At 47.4% G+C, this 16,092-nt stretch overlaps 1 protein-coding gene across 1 annotated transcript in view; it reads left to right on the forward strand.

The window, feature by feature from the left end:
- The window catches only part of ADAM9 (ADAM metallopeptidase domain 9), a gene marked incomplete in the record, with an annotated part of 1,887,510 nt that overhangs the window by 1,009,244 nt on the left and 862,174 nt on the right, over window positions 1-16,092 (forward strand). The window contains 1 exon segment of the mRNA XM_044084336.1: window positions 11,327-11,498. Within this exon segment, the coding sequence (XP_043940271.1) occupies window positions 11,327-11,498 (172 nt within the window).

Consider the following 16,092-nt stretch of genomic DNA (forward strand, 5'->3'; position numbering starts at 1 on the left):
TTATCCTTCCTTGGGAGGTGATCACCCATCGCCAAAGACCCCTTCTTATTCTCCTCCTTTATTGCCTTTGAAGTCCATTGATATAGCACAGTCTTTTCCCTCTACGGTTCCCTTTATGGACCTCACTAAGGAACCGCAGTTGCCTTCGTGGCAGGAGAGTTTTGCTACGACCCGGGATGATGGTTGTGACACGCGTAATTTGTTTCACAGCCATCCGGGGACTCCGGGTCGGCAGGCTGAGCCACTATTGGGAGGGGTGACCCCTGTCCCGGACACTCACCCCTCTTCAGGTGGACCAACCTTCCAAATGATGGAGAAAGCTCTGGCTTCTGCTGGCTATACTGTGCTGTCTATCTCCCCATCCTCCTCCGGACCACTATGTTCACAAGTCGCACCTAGCAGACACCGGGTGCAAGGGCTTCAGGAAATATTCCCACAGGAAACCCTCTTTCCATTATCTTCCCCAGCTTCCCCCTCTGAGGAAGTTCACCAGAAAAGTTTGTGCAAGAGGAAGCACATGGACTCCACAGAGGAGTCCCTCACTGAAGACACAGACTTTGATGGGGAAGGATCCCCTCGGTCACCCTCTGAGGTATCCTTTGGTGATATCCTCGAAATCCTTAAACAGAGAGGTGACTGGCAGCCCTCTAATCCAACCTCTGAGGAGTCTGTGTTCCTGCAGGCCTTTCGCGCATGGCCCCCTACCTCCTGGGTTACTCCACCTGCCGATAAACTTGTCCAGCTCATCGTGCAGCGTGCGTGGAAGGCTCCTGACACCGTCAAGGCTATTCCCCGGAGGCCAGATAAGATTTTGTCCCCTCATACTACAGATACCCATTGGTCTAAAGGTCTTTCTGTGGATGTTCTGGTGGTGGCGGCCGCAACCAAAAGGGATCTGGCGGAAGAAGAAAGCCAAACTGTCCATCCGCCCAACAAAGAGTCCCGGGCTCTGGACAGGATAGGGAAGCGCATCTTTGCATCAGCGATCTTTGCTATCAGGTCCGTGAATTATATGGCACACTTTACCAGGCTTCAAAGGGATTTAATTTCCGAGCTCTCTGAAACCTTGACTGGTGCCTTGTCTGATGAGGTCCATGACAAAGTGGCCTCTCAGCTGGCCACCATTGAGTCAGTATCTAACTCCTCCATGCGACTGATAGCTCACGCATCAGAAGGAGCAGCTAGAGCGGCGGGTTCAGCTGTGGTCTTGAGACGACAAGCCTGGATGCGCTTGTGCAATTTCACGGAACCCTTTAAGGCTTCCTTTCTTAATGCTTCAATTGAAGCCTCCTCGTTGTTTGGACCCAAAGTTAAAAAGCACATTGGCCAGATGTGAACAGGACGGTAAGACCCTTTCTGCCATAGGTGTCCATTATTCTTCCCCTCAACATGCTTTCTCCCAAAACCAAAAGAGTGGGAAGATATGGTTCAAGAAGTCTCAGGGTCCTTTCTGTGACACACAGGCTGAGTTCTCCCCTAGAGGTAGAGGGGGAAACTCACAGGGAAGGCACCCCTTTCAGGGCAGATGGGGTCTGCGTAACCAGGGTTCCAGGGATTCTTTTCCTGGCCAATCCTACCAGTGCTCCTGAAGAGTGGCCCAACTCCTTTCCTCTGGAGGTGATTAGGGATAGTTTCTTCTTGTACCCTTCTGCCTGGCTAACCATCACCACCGATTATTGGGTACAAAGGATTATAACCAGAGGTTATCATTTCTCCTTCGATCTTTGTCCTGTCCCTTCAAAAATCCTTCCCGATGTTCCACCCAGTCAAAGGGAAGAAGCAGCACTAGAGATAGAAAAGCTGCTAAGAAAGAGTCATCCAGATAGTCCCTCCAGACCAGATAGGATCCGGATTCTACTCAAGACTATTTTTGGTGCCAAAAAAAAAAACGGGGACTGGAGACCAATTTTGGATCTCAGTGTATTGAACAAGTTTGTAAGGGTACAAAAATTCTGGATGGTCACAATGCAGTGTATCCTCACGCTTTTGGAAAAAGACGATTTGATGTGCTCGAAAGATATTCAAGATGTGTACTACCACATAAAAGTGGACAGGCCATCAAGAAGATTTCTGCGCTTCCATGTGGGAGCCAGTCACTACCAGTTCAGAGCACTGCCCTTCGGACTTTCTGCAGCCCCCAGAGTGTTCACAAAGTGCATGGCAGTTGTCACAGCTCACTTGCCACTACAAGGATTCCAGGTGTTTCCATACCCAGATGACTGGCTCATCTCCACCCCCACCAGACATCTATTGGAAGAAGCCCTGGCATACTCTCTCCTTGCTGCACAAAGGCTAGACATAACCATAAACTGGCAAAAATCCAATCTCACTCCATCTCAGTCCACAGAATTCATAGGGGTCATCTTGGATACAAAGAATTGCAGAGCATCCATTCCAGAGCACAGAATTCTAAGGATAAAGCTACAACTGATCCCAATCCTTTCAAGGGAGAAATCCACAGCTCACTCTGTCATACAGCTGTTTGGTTCCATGGTAGCCTCCATCACCATTGTCCCCCTGGCCAGGTTTCATATGAGGCTTCTACAATGGCTACTGCTCACCCAATGGTATCTTTTTCAGCATCCTCTTTCAGCCAAGATTCGAGTAACCCACAGGTGCAAACAGGATTTAAACTGGTGGATGACCCACAACCCTTCACAATGGTCTCGCCCCTTCTCCCCGCAGCAGCTCAAGGCTACAGTGACCACGGATGCCTCTTGATGGGGTGGGGGGGGCTATGTCGGGGACGGACAGTCCAAGGCACTTGGTCTGAATTGGAGGCCCAACAGCATATAAATGTTCTAGAGCTGAGGGCGGTGCTTCTGGCGTTGCAAGCATTCCATCCTCTGCTGCCATCTGGGACGATTGCAATACAATCAGACAACATGGCGGTGATCCGGTACATCAGCAAACAAGGTGGAACCAAATCATACCTCCTTTGTCGCGAGGCCTTGAGGATATGGCAATGGGCGATGGCTACCAACCGTTTTCTTCTAGCAACGCACATTCCCGGGAGTTCCAATGTGATAGCAGACAGACTCAGCAGGTGCATTCTACAACCTCACGAGTGGTCCCTGAATCCCTTGATAGCGGCGGAGATCTTCCACCGCTGGGGCCATCCTTGCTGCAACCTCTTTGAATCCCCGACCAACTACAAAAGCAGCAACTACTTCACCCTGATTCCCCCTCCGGAACAGTCACCCAGGGACGCTCTAGTCCACGATTGGCCCTCAGGTCTCCTTTATGCATTCCCACCTATCCCCTCATTCCCCATTTTCTGAAGAAAGCCCGTCTGTTGAAGAGCAAGGTGATCGTCATAGCACCATATTGGCCTCGTCAGATTTGGTTCCCCTTCCTTTGGCCTCACCTGCTAGATCAATCATGGATTCTGTATCCAACCCCGGAGTTGATTTCACATCTGCAGAACCTGATTCATCCCAACTTGGACAGCCTTAAGCTCACAGCTTGACTCCTCCATTTCCCTTGATTGCCAGGCAGAATTATCTTTCTTTAACAGTACGGGACATTCTTATTGCATCTCATAAGTCTTCCACTAGATTTACTTATCTAAGCAAGTGGAAAAGGTTTACCTGTTTGCCGAAAGAAAAACAAGTAGATCCCTTCTCAGCACCGATGTCGATAATACTAGTGTATCTGGCCGACCAATTTCAATTGGATCTATCGGCCTCTACCATTAGAGTTCATTTGGCTACAATATCTAATTTCCATGAGGGTGTCCAAGACTCCTCTGTTATGTCACACAAATTATGCAAGACCTTCATAAAATGTGTGAATCATTTGAAGCCCCCTTTTAGAGAACCTATTCAACCATGGGACCTGTCATTATTTCTACAAGCTTTGACGCCACCCTTCGAACCAGTTTCTTGCGACCTCAAATATTTGTCATGGAAAACCTTGTTTTTGGTCGCCATTACTTCTGCCAGAGCTTCAAGCCTTGTGCATCAAGAGTCCATACTTGATTTTTCATAGAGATAGTGTCTTTGAGAACTAATCCTTCATTTCTGCCAAAAATGATCTCTAAAATGTCCATTAATCAAACCATTGAATTTATTTATTTATTTATTGCAGTTGGTTTACCAGGATAGTCCATTGGGCCACAAGGAACCCGTTTTCAATGGAGTCCTGGGGAGAAAAGCTCCAAAAATACATTTTACATACTTACAAACATATATTCACACATACATTCAAAGTTTAAACAAGAAGGTAAAAAAAAAGCAAAAAATGTACAGCTAAATACATTGTGCAGAATTGCCAGTTTTCTTTCCCAATCATTCAAACAAAGGAGAGTATTGCCTACATACCCTAGATATTCACAGGCAAATTCACTTCTACTTGAACAGGACTAGGTCCTCTCGTAAATCTGACCAGTTATTTTTGGCCTTTTCTGGACCTAGATTAGGATCTGCTGTTGCTAAGGTCACATTGGCTAGATGGTTGAAAGACTGTGTGACCTTCATTTATACACAACGTAATATCCCATTGCCTACTTCCATAAAGGCTCATTCGACAAGGTCAGTGGCAACTTCTGCTGCCTTCTATGCCAGAGCTTCTTTACATGACATCTGTGCAGCTGCAACTTGGGCTATGCCTCATACCTTCATAAATCCTTACAAATTGGATTTGGCCTCCAGGGAAGGAGCATCTTTTGGTTCTATGGTGCTCAGGAATGTCCGTCCATGAGAGCCTCCCAGGAATAGAGGTAGCTGGGGACTCTGTCCCATATGTAAGGAATGAACGAGGAATAACAATATCAGATAAAGAAGTTGTGTCTTACCATAACATTCCATCTGTATTGTTGATCCTCATTCAGTCATTACGACCCTCCCTCCTTCCCCATCCTGTGGCTTCTAGTGGATCTCACCATCTGGTTCTTTTAGGTCATTTGACCAGAGCTAGCCTCTACTTTCTTTTGACTTGCAAACTCAATCTGAGGTAACAGGGAGAGGGGAATTCTGGGTAAGAGTTTAGCTCAAGAGTTTGTAGCTGATGCGAGCTTGGAAGATGGCCGGCTCGGTTCCGAGGTCGGAACCGATACCCATACGTAATGACTGAACGAGGATCAACAATACAGATGGAACGTTATGGTAAGACATAACTTTTTTTTTTTTTTTTTTTTTTTTTTAAGCGTCGGCTGCCATCGCCTATAGTCTGACGTCAGGTCTATAAAGCAAAGCAGCTGACGTCATTACATCAACCTTTCTTGCCGTGCAGCCCGTAGCAGAAGCAGTTCACACGAGTACCGGTTGTTCACTACCAGAAGTTGAATTTCAAATGAAAACATCTAAAGCTAAGTACCCTGTTGGGGATCCTTTTTTCTTGCACTAACCGATGTCTGAAAAAATTAACAGTTGGTCCCACCTGTGGAAAGCAGATCCCACACCGAAACTTCTATTCTTACTGCGTCACTTGTTTAGGCCCAGACCACGATGTCCCCTGTTGCTGGTTCTGTGCCCTCTTTAATGCGAGAACCATTCACCGTATTGCTCTTTTTGTAGATCGTTATTTTCATGTTTCATCATCATTCTGATATGAAGTCCGTCAACCAACAATCTGTGGATATTCTGAAAAACGTAGAGGTAAAGATAGAGACAGACCACATAAGGCTAAGCCTTCAGATGATGCTACCACTAAGCAGGTTGTCAGTTCTCCAGAATTCAGTGAGGCTCTTTCGCAGCCCCTGATGCCCGATTCACTATCTATGCAGGTCTCTATCAAGACCCTTTCAGAGTCCGGTAGCGTAGAAATTGTCTTTGTTTTCCGAGCCTTTGGCTGTCTCTGACTCTGTTGGGTCTGGAGCCGTGACACAGGCACCGGCTTCCTAGGAGGCCTTTCACACTACCAAATCTAGACAAAAAACGATGTCTTTGCATCCGACTACCGATTTTCTCAGGCCTAGAAGCCAGGCCACTCCTAGGAAATCTGCTTCTAGCCACCATCTTGCTACTACTCCACCACCCCAAGAACAAATGCTTAAAATGGCGGAGGATCTCATTTCCCTTATCGGGGGTACTCAGGCCACTACTTCTAAAAGGAAAAGGCACCCTTCTCCAGAAATTGTGACAGAACAGGATTCTGAGGAATCTGACTATTCAGTTTTTGAAGAGGAACAGCATCCCTTAACTGCTTATGAGGATTCAGATGCAGAGGAATCCATCCCTTCTGCCTCCCCTCCAGAGGACCTTTCCTTTGGGGAAACCCTTCATTCCATCAGGGAACTTTTCCAGTGGGAATCTCAAGACTTCCCACAGTCAATACTTGGATAGTTTCCCTGGACCTCCTCAGCACAGACCCCCTGGCATCCCCCCTATTTTAGAAGTGGTGGATGATGTTTTCCATGAATCCAGCTTAGCCCCTGATGCCCTCCCTCCTTCTTCTAGTAAACTTGACAGGTACTACAGAGTACCAGACTTTTTCAAATTCCTGTACAGAAATCCTGCTGCAGACCCAGAGGTCATTCATTACACAGGGACCTAAAGGAGCTAAGACTAGTTCTGCCAAGAATCTTCTTCCTTCTGACAAGGACTCCAGAGCTCTGGACAGATTGTGTAAAAAAGTATACACCTCTGCAACCTTAGCTATCAGAGCACTCAATTGTAGTTCCATATGTTAAAATATTAACAACACACTTTGGAACAGTTACAACAGAAGATTGCTACCTCTCCTGACTGTGCCAATTCAAAAGAGTTAGCAGATTTACTACACTCTTGCTTGTCAAGTGGCCAAACACTCATTACAATGTGGATATGATGCCTTAGAAGCCTCTAGCAGGGCAGGAGTGACAGGTTCTGTTATTAGGAGACATGCATGGCTGAAGGAACAACCTCTCCCTGATCATGTCAAGTCTAAACTTATTGATGCACCCCTAGATAAGGAGCGCTCGTTTGGGGGAAAAGCAGAAGAGGTGCTTAAAAAGATGGAAGACAAAGCAAAATCTATCCAAACAGTAAAAGATTTCTTTTAAGTTCAACCTCCCAGATTCAGCAGGAACTTTACCTCTAAGCACTGGGTCTTTCCTGCACCTAGCAGACAGGGCCAAGGTAAGCCCCGCAGGGACAGACCATCCAGGCCACTATCCCAGAGCCAGCAGAGAAGCAAACAATGGACCTCATCCATCTCTAAGGCAGGGAGTTCTAAGCCAACCTTCTGTGGCAAACACTCACAGTGACCCCCCCCCCTTCACTCATCAAAAATTAGGAGGAAGGCTCTCCCTCTTCAGAGACAATGAGACAATTGACTTTCTGTAACAAAGGACCAGTGGGTCTTAAAGATCATTTCTCAGGGATACAAGTTCTCTTTCAGCAAACTCCCAATTCCAAGAGGGTAACCCAGATTTACGTCCAAATCAGTGGGCAGAGCCATTGAAACAGGTCCAAACTCTCATATCCCAGGGGGCAGGAGAACCTGTTCCCCCAGATCAAACAGGCAAGGGTTTTTATTCCAGACTATTCCTTGTTCCCAGAAAAGAAGGCACTTGCTGCCCCATCCTGGAGGTATCCACTCAGAACACCTCCCTGGTGGTCCTCAGATTCAAAATGCTAACTTTGCAACATCTGCTGCCTATGCTAACAAAAAATGCCTGGCTAGTGACTCTAGACCTAAAAGATGCTTAACTCCACATCCCCATCAGGGAATCATGCAGAAAAGTCCTGCACTTCAGAGCAGGCTCACAACACTTTCAGTTCTCTGCGCTGCCCTTTGGCTTATCCACTGCTCCCAGAGTAGTCACCAAATGTTTGGCCCCGGCTATAGCATTCTGCAGACAGAGAAGCATACAGATTTACCCTTACCTGGATGACTGCCTCATTTAGGTAGAGTGGAAAGAAAAGCTGTTCCAGGAACTTCTCTTTGTCAGATCACTCCCAACTTCCCTAGGGTTCACCATCAACGAGAAAAATCAAAACAAAACCCACCATGAAGATCATTTTCTTGGGAGCCGCGGTAGACACAGCATCCCAAATGGCCTTCCTATCCCCAGAAAAGCAGAGTTTCCTGCCCCTCTGCTTTACCCAGCTGGCTTCTAAAAGCACCTCACTGCGAGGAAGTTCCTGCAACCCTGGGATACATGGTATCTTGCATCCTTCTCATTCCTCTAGCCAGGCTTCAGTGGTATTTAAATAACCTTTGGTGCCAGCACTCAGTCTCTAGAGACCTGTCTCCCTCTGATCCCATGTATAAGGGTCGAGTTTCACTGGTGGGCAGAGGCCTATGCCAGGAACAAGGGTCTTCCCTTCATCCTCCTCCCTTCCGGACAGACCATCACCACCAACGCCTCATATATTGCTTGGGGCGCTCACCTAGCAGACAGGTGCACCCAAGGTCTTTGGGATGCCCAGCAACTTCACTTGCACATCAATCGGAAAGAAATGATGGCAGTACAAAAGGCCCTGACATCCTTCAAATGCCATCTCAGGCCAGGGGTTCTCCTTATAAAAACAGACAACACCACAGTAATGTGGTATATCAACAAATGGGGGGGGACCCAATCTTACCCCCAGTGCAGGTTAGCCATGAGCCTCTGGCTTACAGCAACCTCCATGGGTCTACACCTAATTGCCCCATACCTACCAAGGGTCAACAACACCCTGGCAAACCACCTAAGCAGAAACTTACTGGACCCTCACAAATGGCAACTCCACAGGAAAATCTTTCTGCAAATCACTCAGGAGTGGGGGACTCTGGAAGTGGCTCTCTTTGCCTTGCACCTCAACCACCAGCTACAAAAGTTCTGTACCAGAGAGCATCACCTACTAGCGTGGAAGGTGGATGCCTTGACCTTCCCCTGGAACTCCCTCTTTGTGTACCTGTTCCTTCCTCTGCCCCTTATTACCAAGGTTCTGATCAAAATAAGGGAGGAGAGACCAAAGGCCATCCTTATTGCTCCAGATTGGCCCAGACAACATTGGTACCCCTTATTGCGCAGCCTGACCTTACAGCACCCCAAGCAGCTTCCCCTGATGTCTGACCACTTGACCCAGGTGAGGGGGAAGGTACTGCACCCAGACTTAGACTCTCAATATTTCAGCATGGCTTATACCTTAAAAGCTAACAAGGAATCCCTGTTAAGCAAACGAGTCCTAGACATCATCACAGAGGCCAGAAGGCCCAGCACCAGAAAAATCATACGCAGGGAAAAGTGCAGGTGGTCCATGGAAATAGTACTTTAAAGTAAGCACTATATGTCATGTTGAAATTTTTACTTTTTTACTTTGACTGGAATAACTTTGATACCTTTCCTCCTTGTTTTGCTAATAAATATAAGTGCAGTGTTGTTTGTACAGCAAGTCTCACCAAGCTTCTGTAGAAGTGATGAGATGTTTTTCCATGAGCACGCAAGTTCCATAGTAGGCCACAAAATGTCAGGGATGTCTGTGATTCTGAATTGGACCAGAAATGCAAACATAAGACCTTTTGGGAAATAGTTCCTTCTGTTCCAGGCCAGTCCAGTCCATTCCTCCAACAGTTCCTTAATGAACTTGACCGAGTCCTTCTGCTATAATTTGTCTCTAATTCTTATTAATGTAATATTTTTCTTTTCCATTGGCATTCCAGAACATTTATCATGGATCCCAAAAGCTCAATACAAACTTGTCCATCTGTAACAGAATTTTGAGTGGAGTATGTCTAGCATTTCTCTGGATATCAGGCATGGTGTCACAATGTAATAATAGGGCCTCATCCATACACAGTATTATTTGCTTAGTCCTGGTTATGTTTCATAATGTCTCAGTTTTGTCCAGTGTAGTTTGAATTTACAGAATTGAAAAAAATCATTATCTGCTTGGTCACCTGTAGTATTCTCTGCCATTTCCACTTACTGAGGTTCAGAGGCATTAGCTGCACTGGTCAGTCATATGCCTGACTTTCTAAGACAGTCTGCTTGCTGATTATTGTGGGAAAACTTATTTTACATGCCAGCATGTACTTTAGACTGAACTTAAAGTGGAGCAGAGCTTTTATTTGTTCCTTTCTCAGCTCTCAGTGTCTAAAGTTATACAGTGTTTTACCACGAGGTGAAGTCAAGACATTAAACCTTGCTATTAAAGGACACCCTTCATTACTTGAGGTCAGAAGTGTGCCTCATTTTTTTAATATTGACTAAGTCAGTCAGGAGAAATGCATAGTAGGGATTTTGAAAACTTTTTCTGCCTTCTTACTTGGTATACTTTGACGTCATAGTAGGCATGTTGGCTTTAATTATTTTTCAGTACTTCTCCTGTGATATTTCTTGAGCTTGATGGCAGTTATAGGTTCATAGATTAGTACTAGGCTAACTGCCTTTGCGAGCCATTTTAAGCCTAGCCAATTATCCCTTGTGAGACTCAAACCCTGTACCTTGCGTTTGTAAGGCAAACACCTTAACCATTAGGCCACCCTCCCAACCTATGCTATTGCAGCCCCATCTAACCTCTTTCAGGTCTGACAGGGCAGATCGGTAATGTGACATAACACACCCCTCCATGTGAAGGTGTGCTTGGACACAGGCTGCTGAGTCTTTCCCACCTCTTTAATCCCTTCTTTACATTGCAACAGCAGATAACACTAAGTACATTGGAATGAGAACTGTAGTACTGCTCTGCAGTGCTTTATTCAGACATCATAGAGTTTATTAAGGTGAAGTGAGCGTACAGAGAATAATTGAATTAGAAAAATACCTTTTTTGTCTTTAATTGGCAGCCTTGGTTTGGGTTATTGAAATCTGATACTCGGTACTCTTCCCCTTTTACACAATCTAAATGACATCACTTTCCACTGACCCCGTTTTTCATAGTGACACCTTTATTAGTAGTCCTCCATGACTAGTACATTTTGCAGTTCTACTTACAAGTTGAGAGCTGCAGTTATGATTTAGTGTGCTATTAGTATGATTTTCATCTATGTATTGTGGTGACTTCATTGTTTGTGAAGTAACATGTTGTCACAGTAAAGTTGTATTGTTTTCGTGAGTTTGTGGAATTTACCCAATGGCATGGTGTACTTTTCACGTGAGAGTAACTGACATTTTGCAGTTGTCTGCTTTTGTTGTTTTCATTTGAGAAAAAGCAGCTTTACATGTAAACTTCAATTTTCAGAAGTTGTTGAGTTTTTAACTAAACATAGTGATGTATGTTTTTGCATCATAACTTGTATGTTAGAGTAGATGCCTGTCTCTCTGTTTGGGAAAACACAGGTTTAAATGTGACCTTTAATTCTTGTCTAAGTCTGACTCTGTGTTGCTGTAGTGGCCATTGCATCGACCAAAATCAAGCACTATACATTGCCGAACTTTTACTTATGTTTTGAGTAATTATGTATATTTACATTCTAGGGCAACCAGAAATTTCAGCAGCTGCAGTCTGGAAGACTTTGAGAGGCTAATTCTGGGTAAATCAGGAAATTGCCTTCTGAATATCCCAAAACCTGATGAGACCTACAGTCTCCCATACTGTGGTAACAAGCTGGTGGATGCAGGCGAGGAGTGTGATTGTGGAACTCCAGAGGTTTGTAGTAAAGTATTTCAGATCTGCCATTTATTAACCTTACTACAGAGACCTGTTTGGTAATCTGTCATGTGATAAGAATGGGCTATTTGGGATTTTGCTTCATAAATTTTTTTTATCATTGTGATTTGTTTGCAGTTGTGGAACCTCTCTGGAGACTTCCAAAAGTATGTTCTTTTAAAGAATGTCATTTATTACACCTTCATTAACTGAACATGTATTTGTTTTAATATATCTTTTTTGTAATTATTTAAAATGACTTGTGCACATGATCTTTGACTTGCTCCCTGCTTCTCTAAGGTTCAACCACACAATGCAACATTTGATGCTCAGGTTGACCAAGATAAACAGGTGGAGATAAACTGCATACTACTGCCTTCAACAGCACATGCAGTGGATGTAGGCTACAAAACCATCTGAAATATATTCTGAGCTCTTGACCTAGGCTAGAGGTGCCAAATATTTTAATGTTGTGCTTGTATTGTTGCCTTCTTTCAAAAGTTAAAGATTTCCTACCCTTTTTCCTGAGGTAGATTCATAAATCTAGACATTTGGTAACAGAGTTCATAGATATAAACATTTGTTAAATGTACCTCTTTACCTTCAGCATTTAATTTTTGGACATTTTTTTGTTTTGTTATTAAAAAAAACACACTTGATCAAATGGATAGTGCTCTTACCCCCAGCAGAATGTCATCATACCATCGAAATCTCAAATATTGGCACATTCTGCGCATGCTGTGGAGCTCACCCTGGAATAGACTAAACACACTCCCTGCTAATTGTATATACGAACTCTGACATCGCAATATCCCAATCTGAAGTAGGAACTTCATTTGTCAGCAACCTTTGGGATACGGATCCGATCTCTGATCCGAGCCGGCAACTTTTACCACAGCATAGATCCGAGCTCCTCCCCTTACCCATAATCCCCTGCCAACCCTAACTGACCTCAGATCTAGTTTGCCGCGCTTCAAGCCAACAAGCTGGATTTTGAGCTCCTGGCAATTCGGAGGTTTTTTGTGAGAAAAATCTTAGAATTTTTGTACTTTCTTGTGTGATTGTGTGAGTTTCTTTAGGTTCCCTCTTAAATATCTATTTTTGTTGTAAAATTTTTCCTCCCTACCCTCGCTGGTCTGTAGTGTGTGTTTGTGGTGTGTTAGGGGCCTAGTGAGTGTGTTTTGCGTTCAATATGTCGGAGGCCCCTAAAGCCATCTTTTCAAAATGTACCGAGTGTGGCCATAAGCTCTCACCGGCGGATGGCCACACCTGGTGCGTTAGGTGCCTTGGGGTTGAACATCTTTGTTCGGGATGCACGATTTGTGCAGCGTTCAACCCCAGGGCACTTAAGGACCGGAGATTGAAGCTGATTCTGGCGGGCCTTTTGCCCCCGGACTCGGCTCCGACCTCCGGTTCTTCGGTGGCTGCTACCCAGTCCTTGGTAGTAGCCGCCCCTGCCTCCCTTCCTCCAGTCGGGACTCAACCTCCCGTTTTGGCTCCGGAGGAGAGGGAGGCCGGAAAAACCAAAAGGAAGGAGAAGCACCATAAGCGGCGGGCCGAGGACTCTTCCTCGGCCCCGCCCACCAAGCGGGCTTCTCTATCCCGGGTTTCTGGATCGCCTCCTCCTCGGCTCCGGTCCCCTTGTTTTTTACCGGGACCTGGGGAGGAGGCAAACCCGGTCCCCGTCGAGGTCATCGAGGCGTCACTCTAGGTCTGCCTCGGTGGCCTCGTCGAGGTCTACATTTAGTATGTCAGATGCAGACATGGACCGGATGATGAGGAGGTTCATCCAGGCCCAGCTGCAGATGGGAGTGCCATTTTTTGCCCCAATCGCTCCTTCTCCGTCCCGCTTCCCGGGTTCGGAGCACTCAGAGCTGAGCCGCGTCGGATCCGAGGGTGTGTCGGAGCCGACAGTACTAATTACTTCGGCTCCGACTGGTCCCTCGAGTTTGTCGGATCCGACCTCTCGGAGCCGTGGGCGGAGCTTTGGATCCGAGGGACTTTGTGTGACTTCAGCTCTGTCCCGGTCGGAGCACATGGGTCCTTCGGATCTGAGAGTCTCAGCCCCGGATCCGGTCCCCGCTTCGGATCCGAATGGGAGCCGACTCTCGGAGCCTATTGAGAGTAGCTCCCCCTCAGCTTTCGCAGTGGTGGAGAGGGCACTGTTGAGTGTATCCGGACCCCCGGTCCTGGCTTCGGCTCCTCCCTGCACTCCCTCTCAGCTGGTCCGGGCTCCCATCACCCGGCCTTCGGGACAGCCTGCTTCAACGTCTCTGGGTGTTCCTGCGGAACGTGATATTGCTGGTGAGTCTTCCTCGGACAGCCCCCCCGAAGAGGTCCCTCACAAAGCCAAGTGTAAGAGGAGGCACATGGACTCCCCTGAGTCCCTTACCGAAGATACGGACTTAGATGAAGGGGAAGGCTCCCCAAGGTCACCCCCCGAGGATGTCTCCTTTGGAGACATCATGGAGATGTTCAGGATTGGGGGGGGGGTCTGCCCCCAAGGCTTCCTTCGATGAGTCCGTATTCCTAGAGGCATTTGAAGCAGGGCCATCTACCTCTTGGGTGTCCCCTCCCCTCGACCCCCTGGTGGACCTTATTTCCACCAGGGCTTGGAAGGAGCCGGACACTGTGGAGCCAGTCCCCAAGTGCCCGGATAAGATCCTGAGTCCCCCTGCTGAGAGAACCCACTGGAGCAGAGGTCCCCCTGTGGATGCCATGTTGGTGGCGGCGGCCACCAAGAGAGAGCTGGCTCAGGAGAGCTCTGCGGTCCACCCTCCGAGTAAGGACTCTCGAGTGATGGACCGCCTGGGGAAGCGGGTCTTTAGTTCAGCAACCTTCTCCATGAGAGCGTTGAACTATATGGCACACGTCATCCGGATGCAGCGGGATCTAATAAAAGAATACGCTGCATCCCCCCCAGAGTCCATGTCGGAAGGAGACAAGCATCTGTACTCCTCCCAAATGTCTACTCTACGTTCAGTTTCTAACACCTCTGTGCAGATTTTGTCACACGCCACTGAAGGAGCCGCTAGAGCCGGCGGAGCCGGCCTGGTAATCGGGCGTCAAGCCTGGCTCCGACACTGTGACTTTTCGGAACCGTTTAAGGCGTCATTCGCGAATGCCCCCTTTCATGGTTCTGCACTTTTTGGCAAAACCGTTCGCGACACCTTAGTCCAGAGCGAGAAAGACGGGAAGACGTTGTCTGCCATCGGAGTCCGCTTCTCTGCTCCCCAGACATCCTTTTCTAAGAACCAAAAGGGTCAGAAGAAGATGTGGTTCCGAAAATCGCATCAGTCCCAGTCTGCTCCGGACAACCAGTCCTCTCCTGGCAGAGGAGGACAGGGAGTATGCCGCCCAAGAGGCAGAGGGGGTCCCAGAAACTTTGGGTCCAGAGAACCCTTCTCTGAGAGGCCCACGCAGAACCCCTGAGGGGTTGCCTGGCTGCTCCACTCTGGAGGCAGTCGGGGGGGCGTCTTTCGAAGCACCTAGCAATGTGGGAGTCCATAACAACAGATCACTGGGTGCTTCGCATCATATCCAGAGGTTACCAAATTCCCTTTATTGTAACCCCTAAAATCAGAAGCCTCCCCGACGTACCACCCAATCAGAGGGAGGCAGCTGCTACAGAAATTCAGCAGCTTTTACAAAAAAGAGCCATCCAACCCGTCCCCCCAGATCAGTTCGGATCAGGGTTTTACTCCAGGTTCTTTCTGGTGCCAAAAAAGACGGGGAACTTGAGACCCATTCTCGATCTCTCTCTCCTGAACTTGGCAGTACCCAAAGAAAAGTTTCGAATGGTCACCTTACAATATATTCTCCCCCTATTACGGGAGAATGATTGGATGTGCTCGGTAGACCTCAAGGATGCATACTACCACATCCTAGTGGACAGGCGCTCCAGGAGGTTCCTCCGCTTCCGGCTGGGAGCCGGTCACTTTCAGTTCAGGGCCCTCCCCTTCGGTCTCACCTCAGCCCCCAGGGTGTTCACCAAAGTCTTGGCGGTCATAGCGGCCCACCTGAGGCTTCAGGGAATTCAGGTCTTTCCGTACCTGGACGACTGGCTCCTCATTGCCCCAACAAGGCATCTGCTCTGTTCAGGCAGGGATTATTTCCTCGACCTTGCTCCACGTCTAGGGTTAACTATCAACATGACCAAATCTTCTCTAGTCCCCTCACAGGTGATAGATTTTATAGGGGCCAGATTGGATTCCAGGATAATGCTTGCCTTCTTAACTCCCGATCGGCTTCAGAACCTGAGGTTGCATGTCAAGGCCATTCTCATTCTTCCTGCTCCACCTGCGGAACTGATCCTGAGGACACTAGGGTCCATGGCGGCAGCTATTCCTCTACTACCCCTAGCCCGCCTAAATATGAGGGTACTGCAATGGACCCTCCAAGTACAATGGTCCCTGTCTTGCAACTCCCTGTCCCATCCTATTCCCCTAAGCAGAGCTTGCAGAACGTCGCTCATGTAGTGGCTCCGGTCCCCGAGTCTCCACACGGGACGACCATTTTCGTTGCCTTCCCCCATCGCCACAGTGACCACAGACGCCTCTCGCCTGGGGTGGGTGGGGGGGCACTATTCAGGCAG

Source organism: Protopterus annectens, chromosome 9.part0 (assembly GCF_019279795.1).
Source record: "Protopterus annectens isolate FY-2018-M chromosome 9.part0, PAN1.0, whole genome shotgun sequence".
Lineage (NCBI taxonomy): Eukaryota > Metazoa > Chordata > Ceratodontiformes > Protopteridae > Protopterus > Protopterus annectens.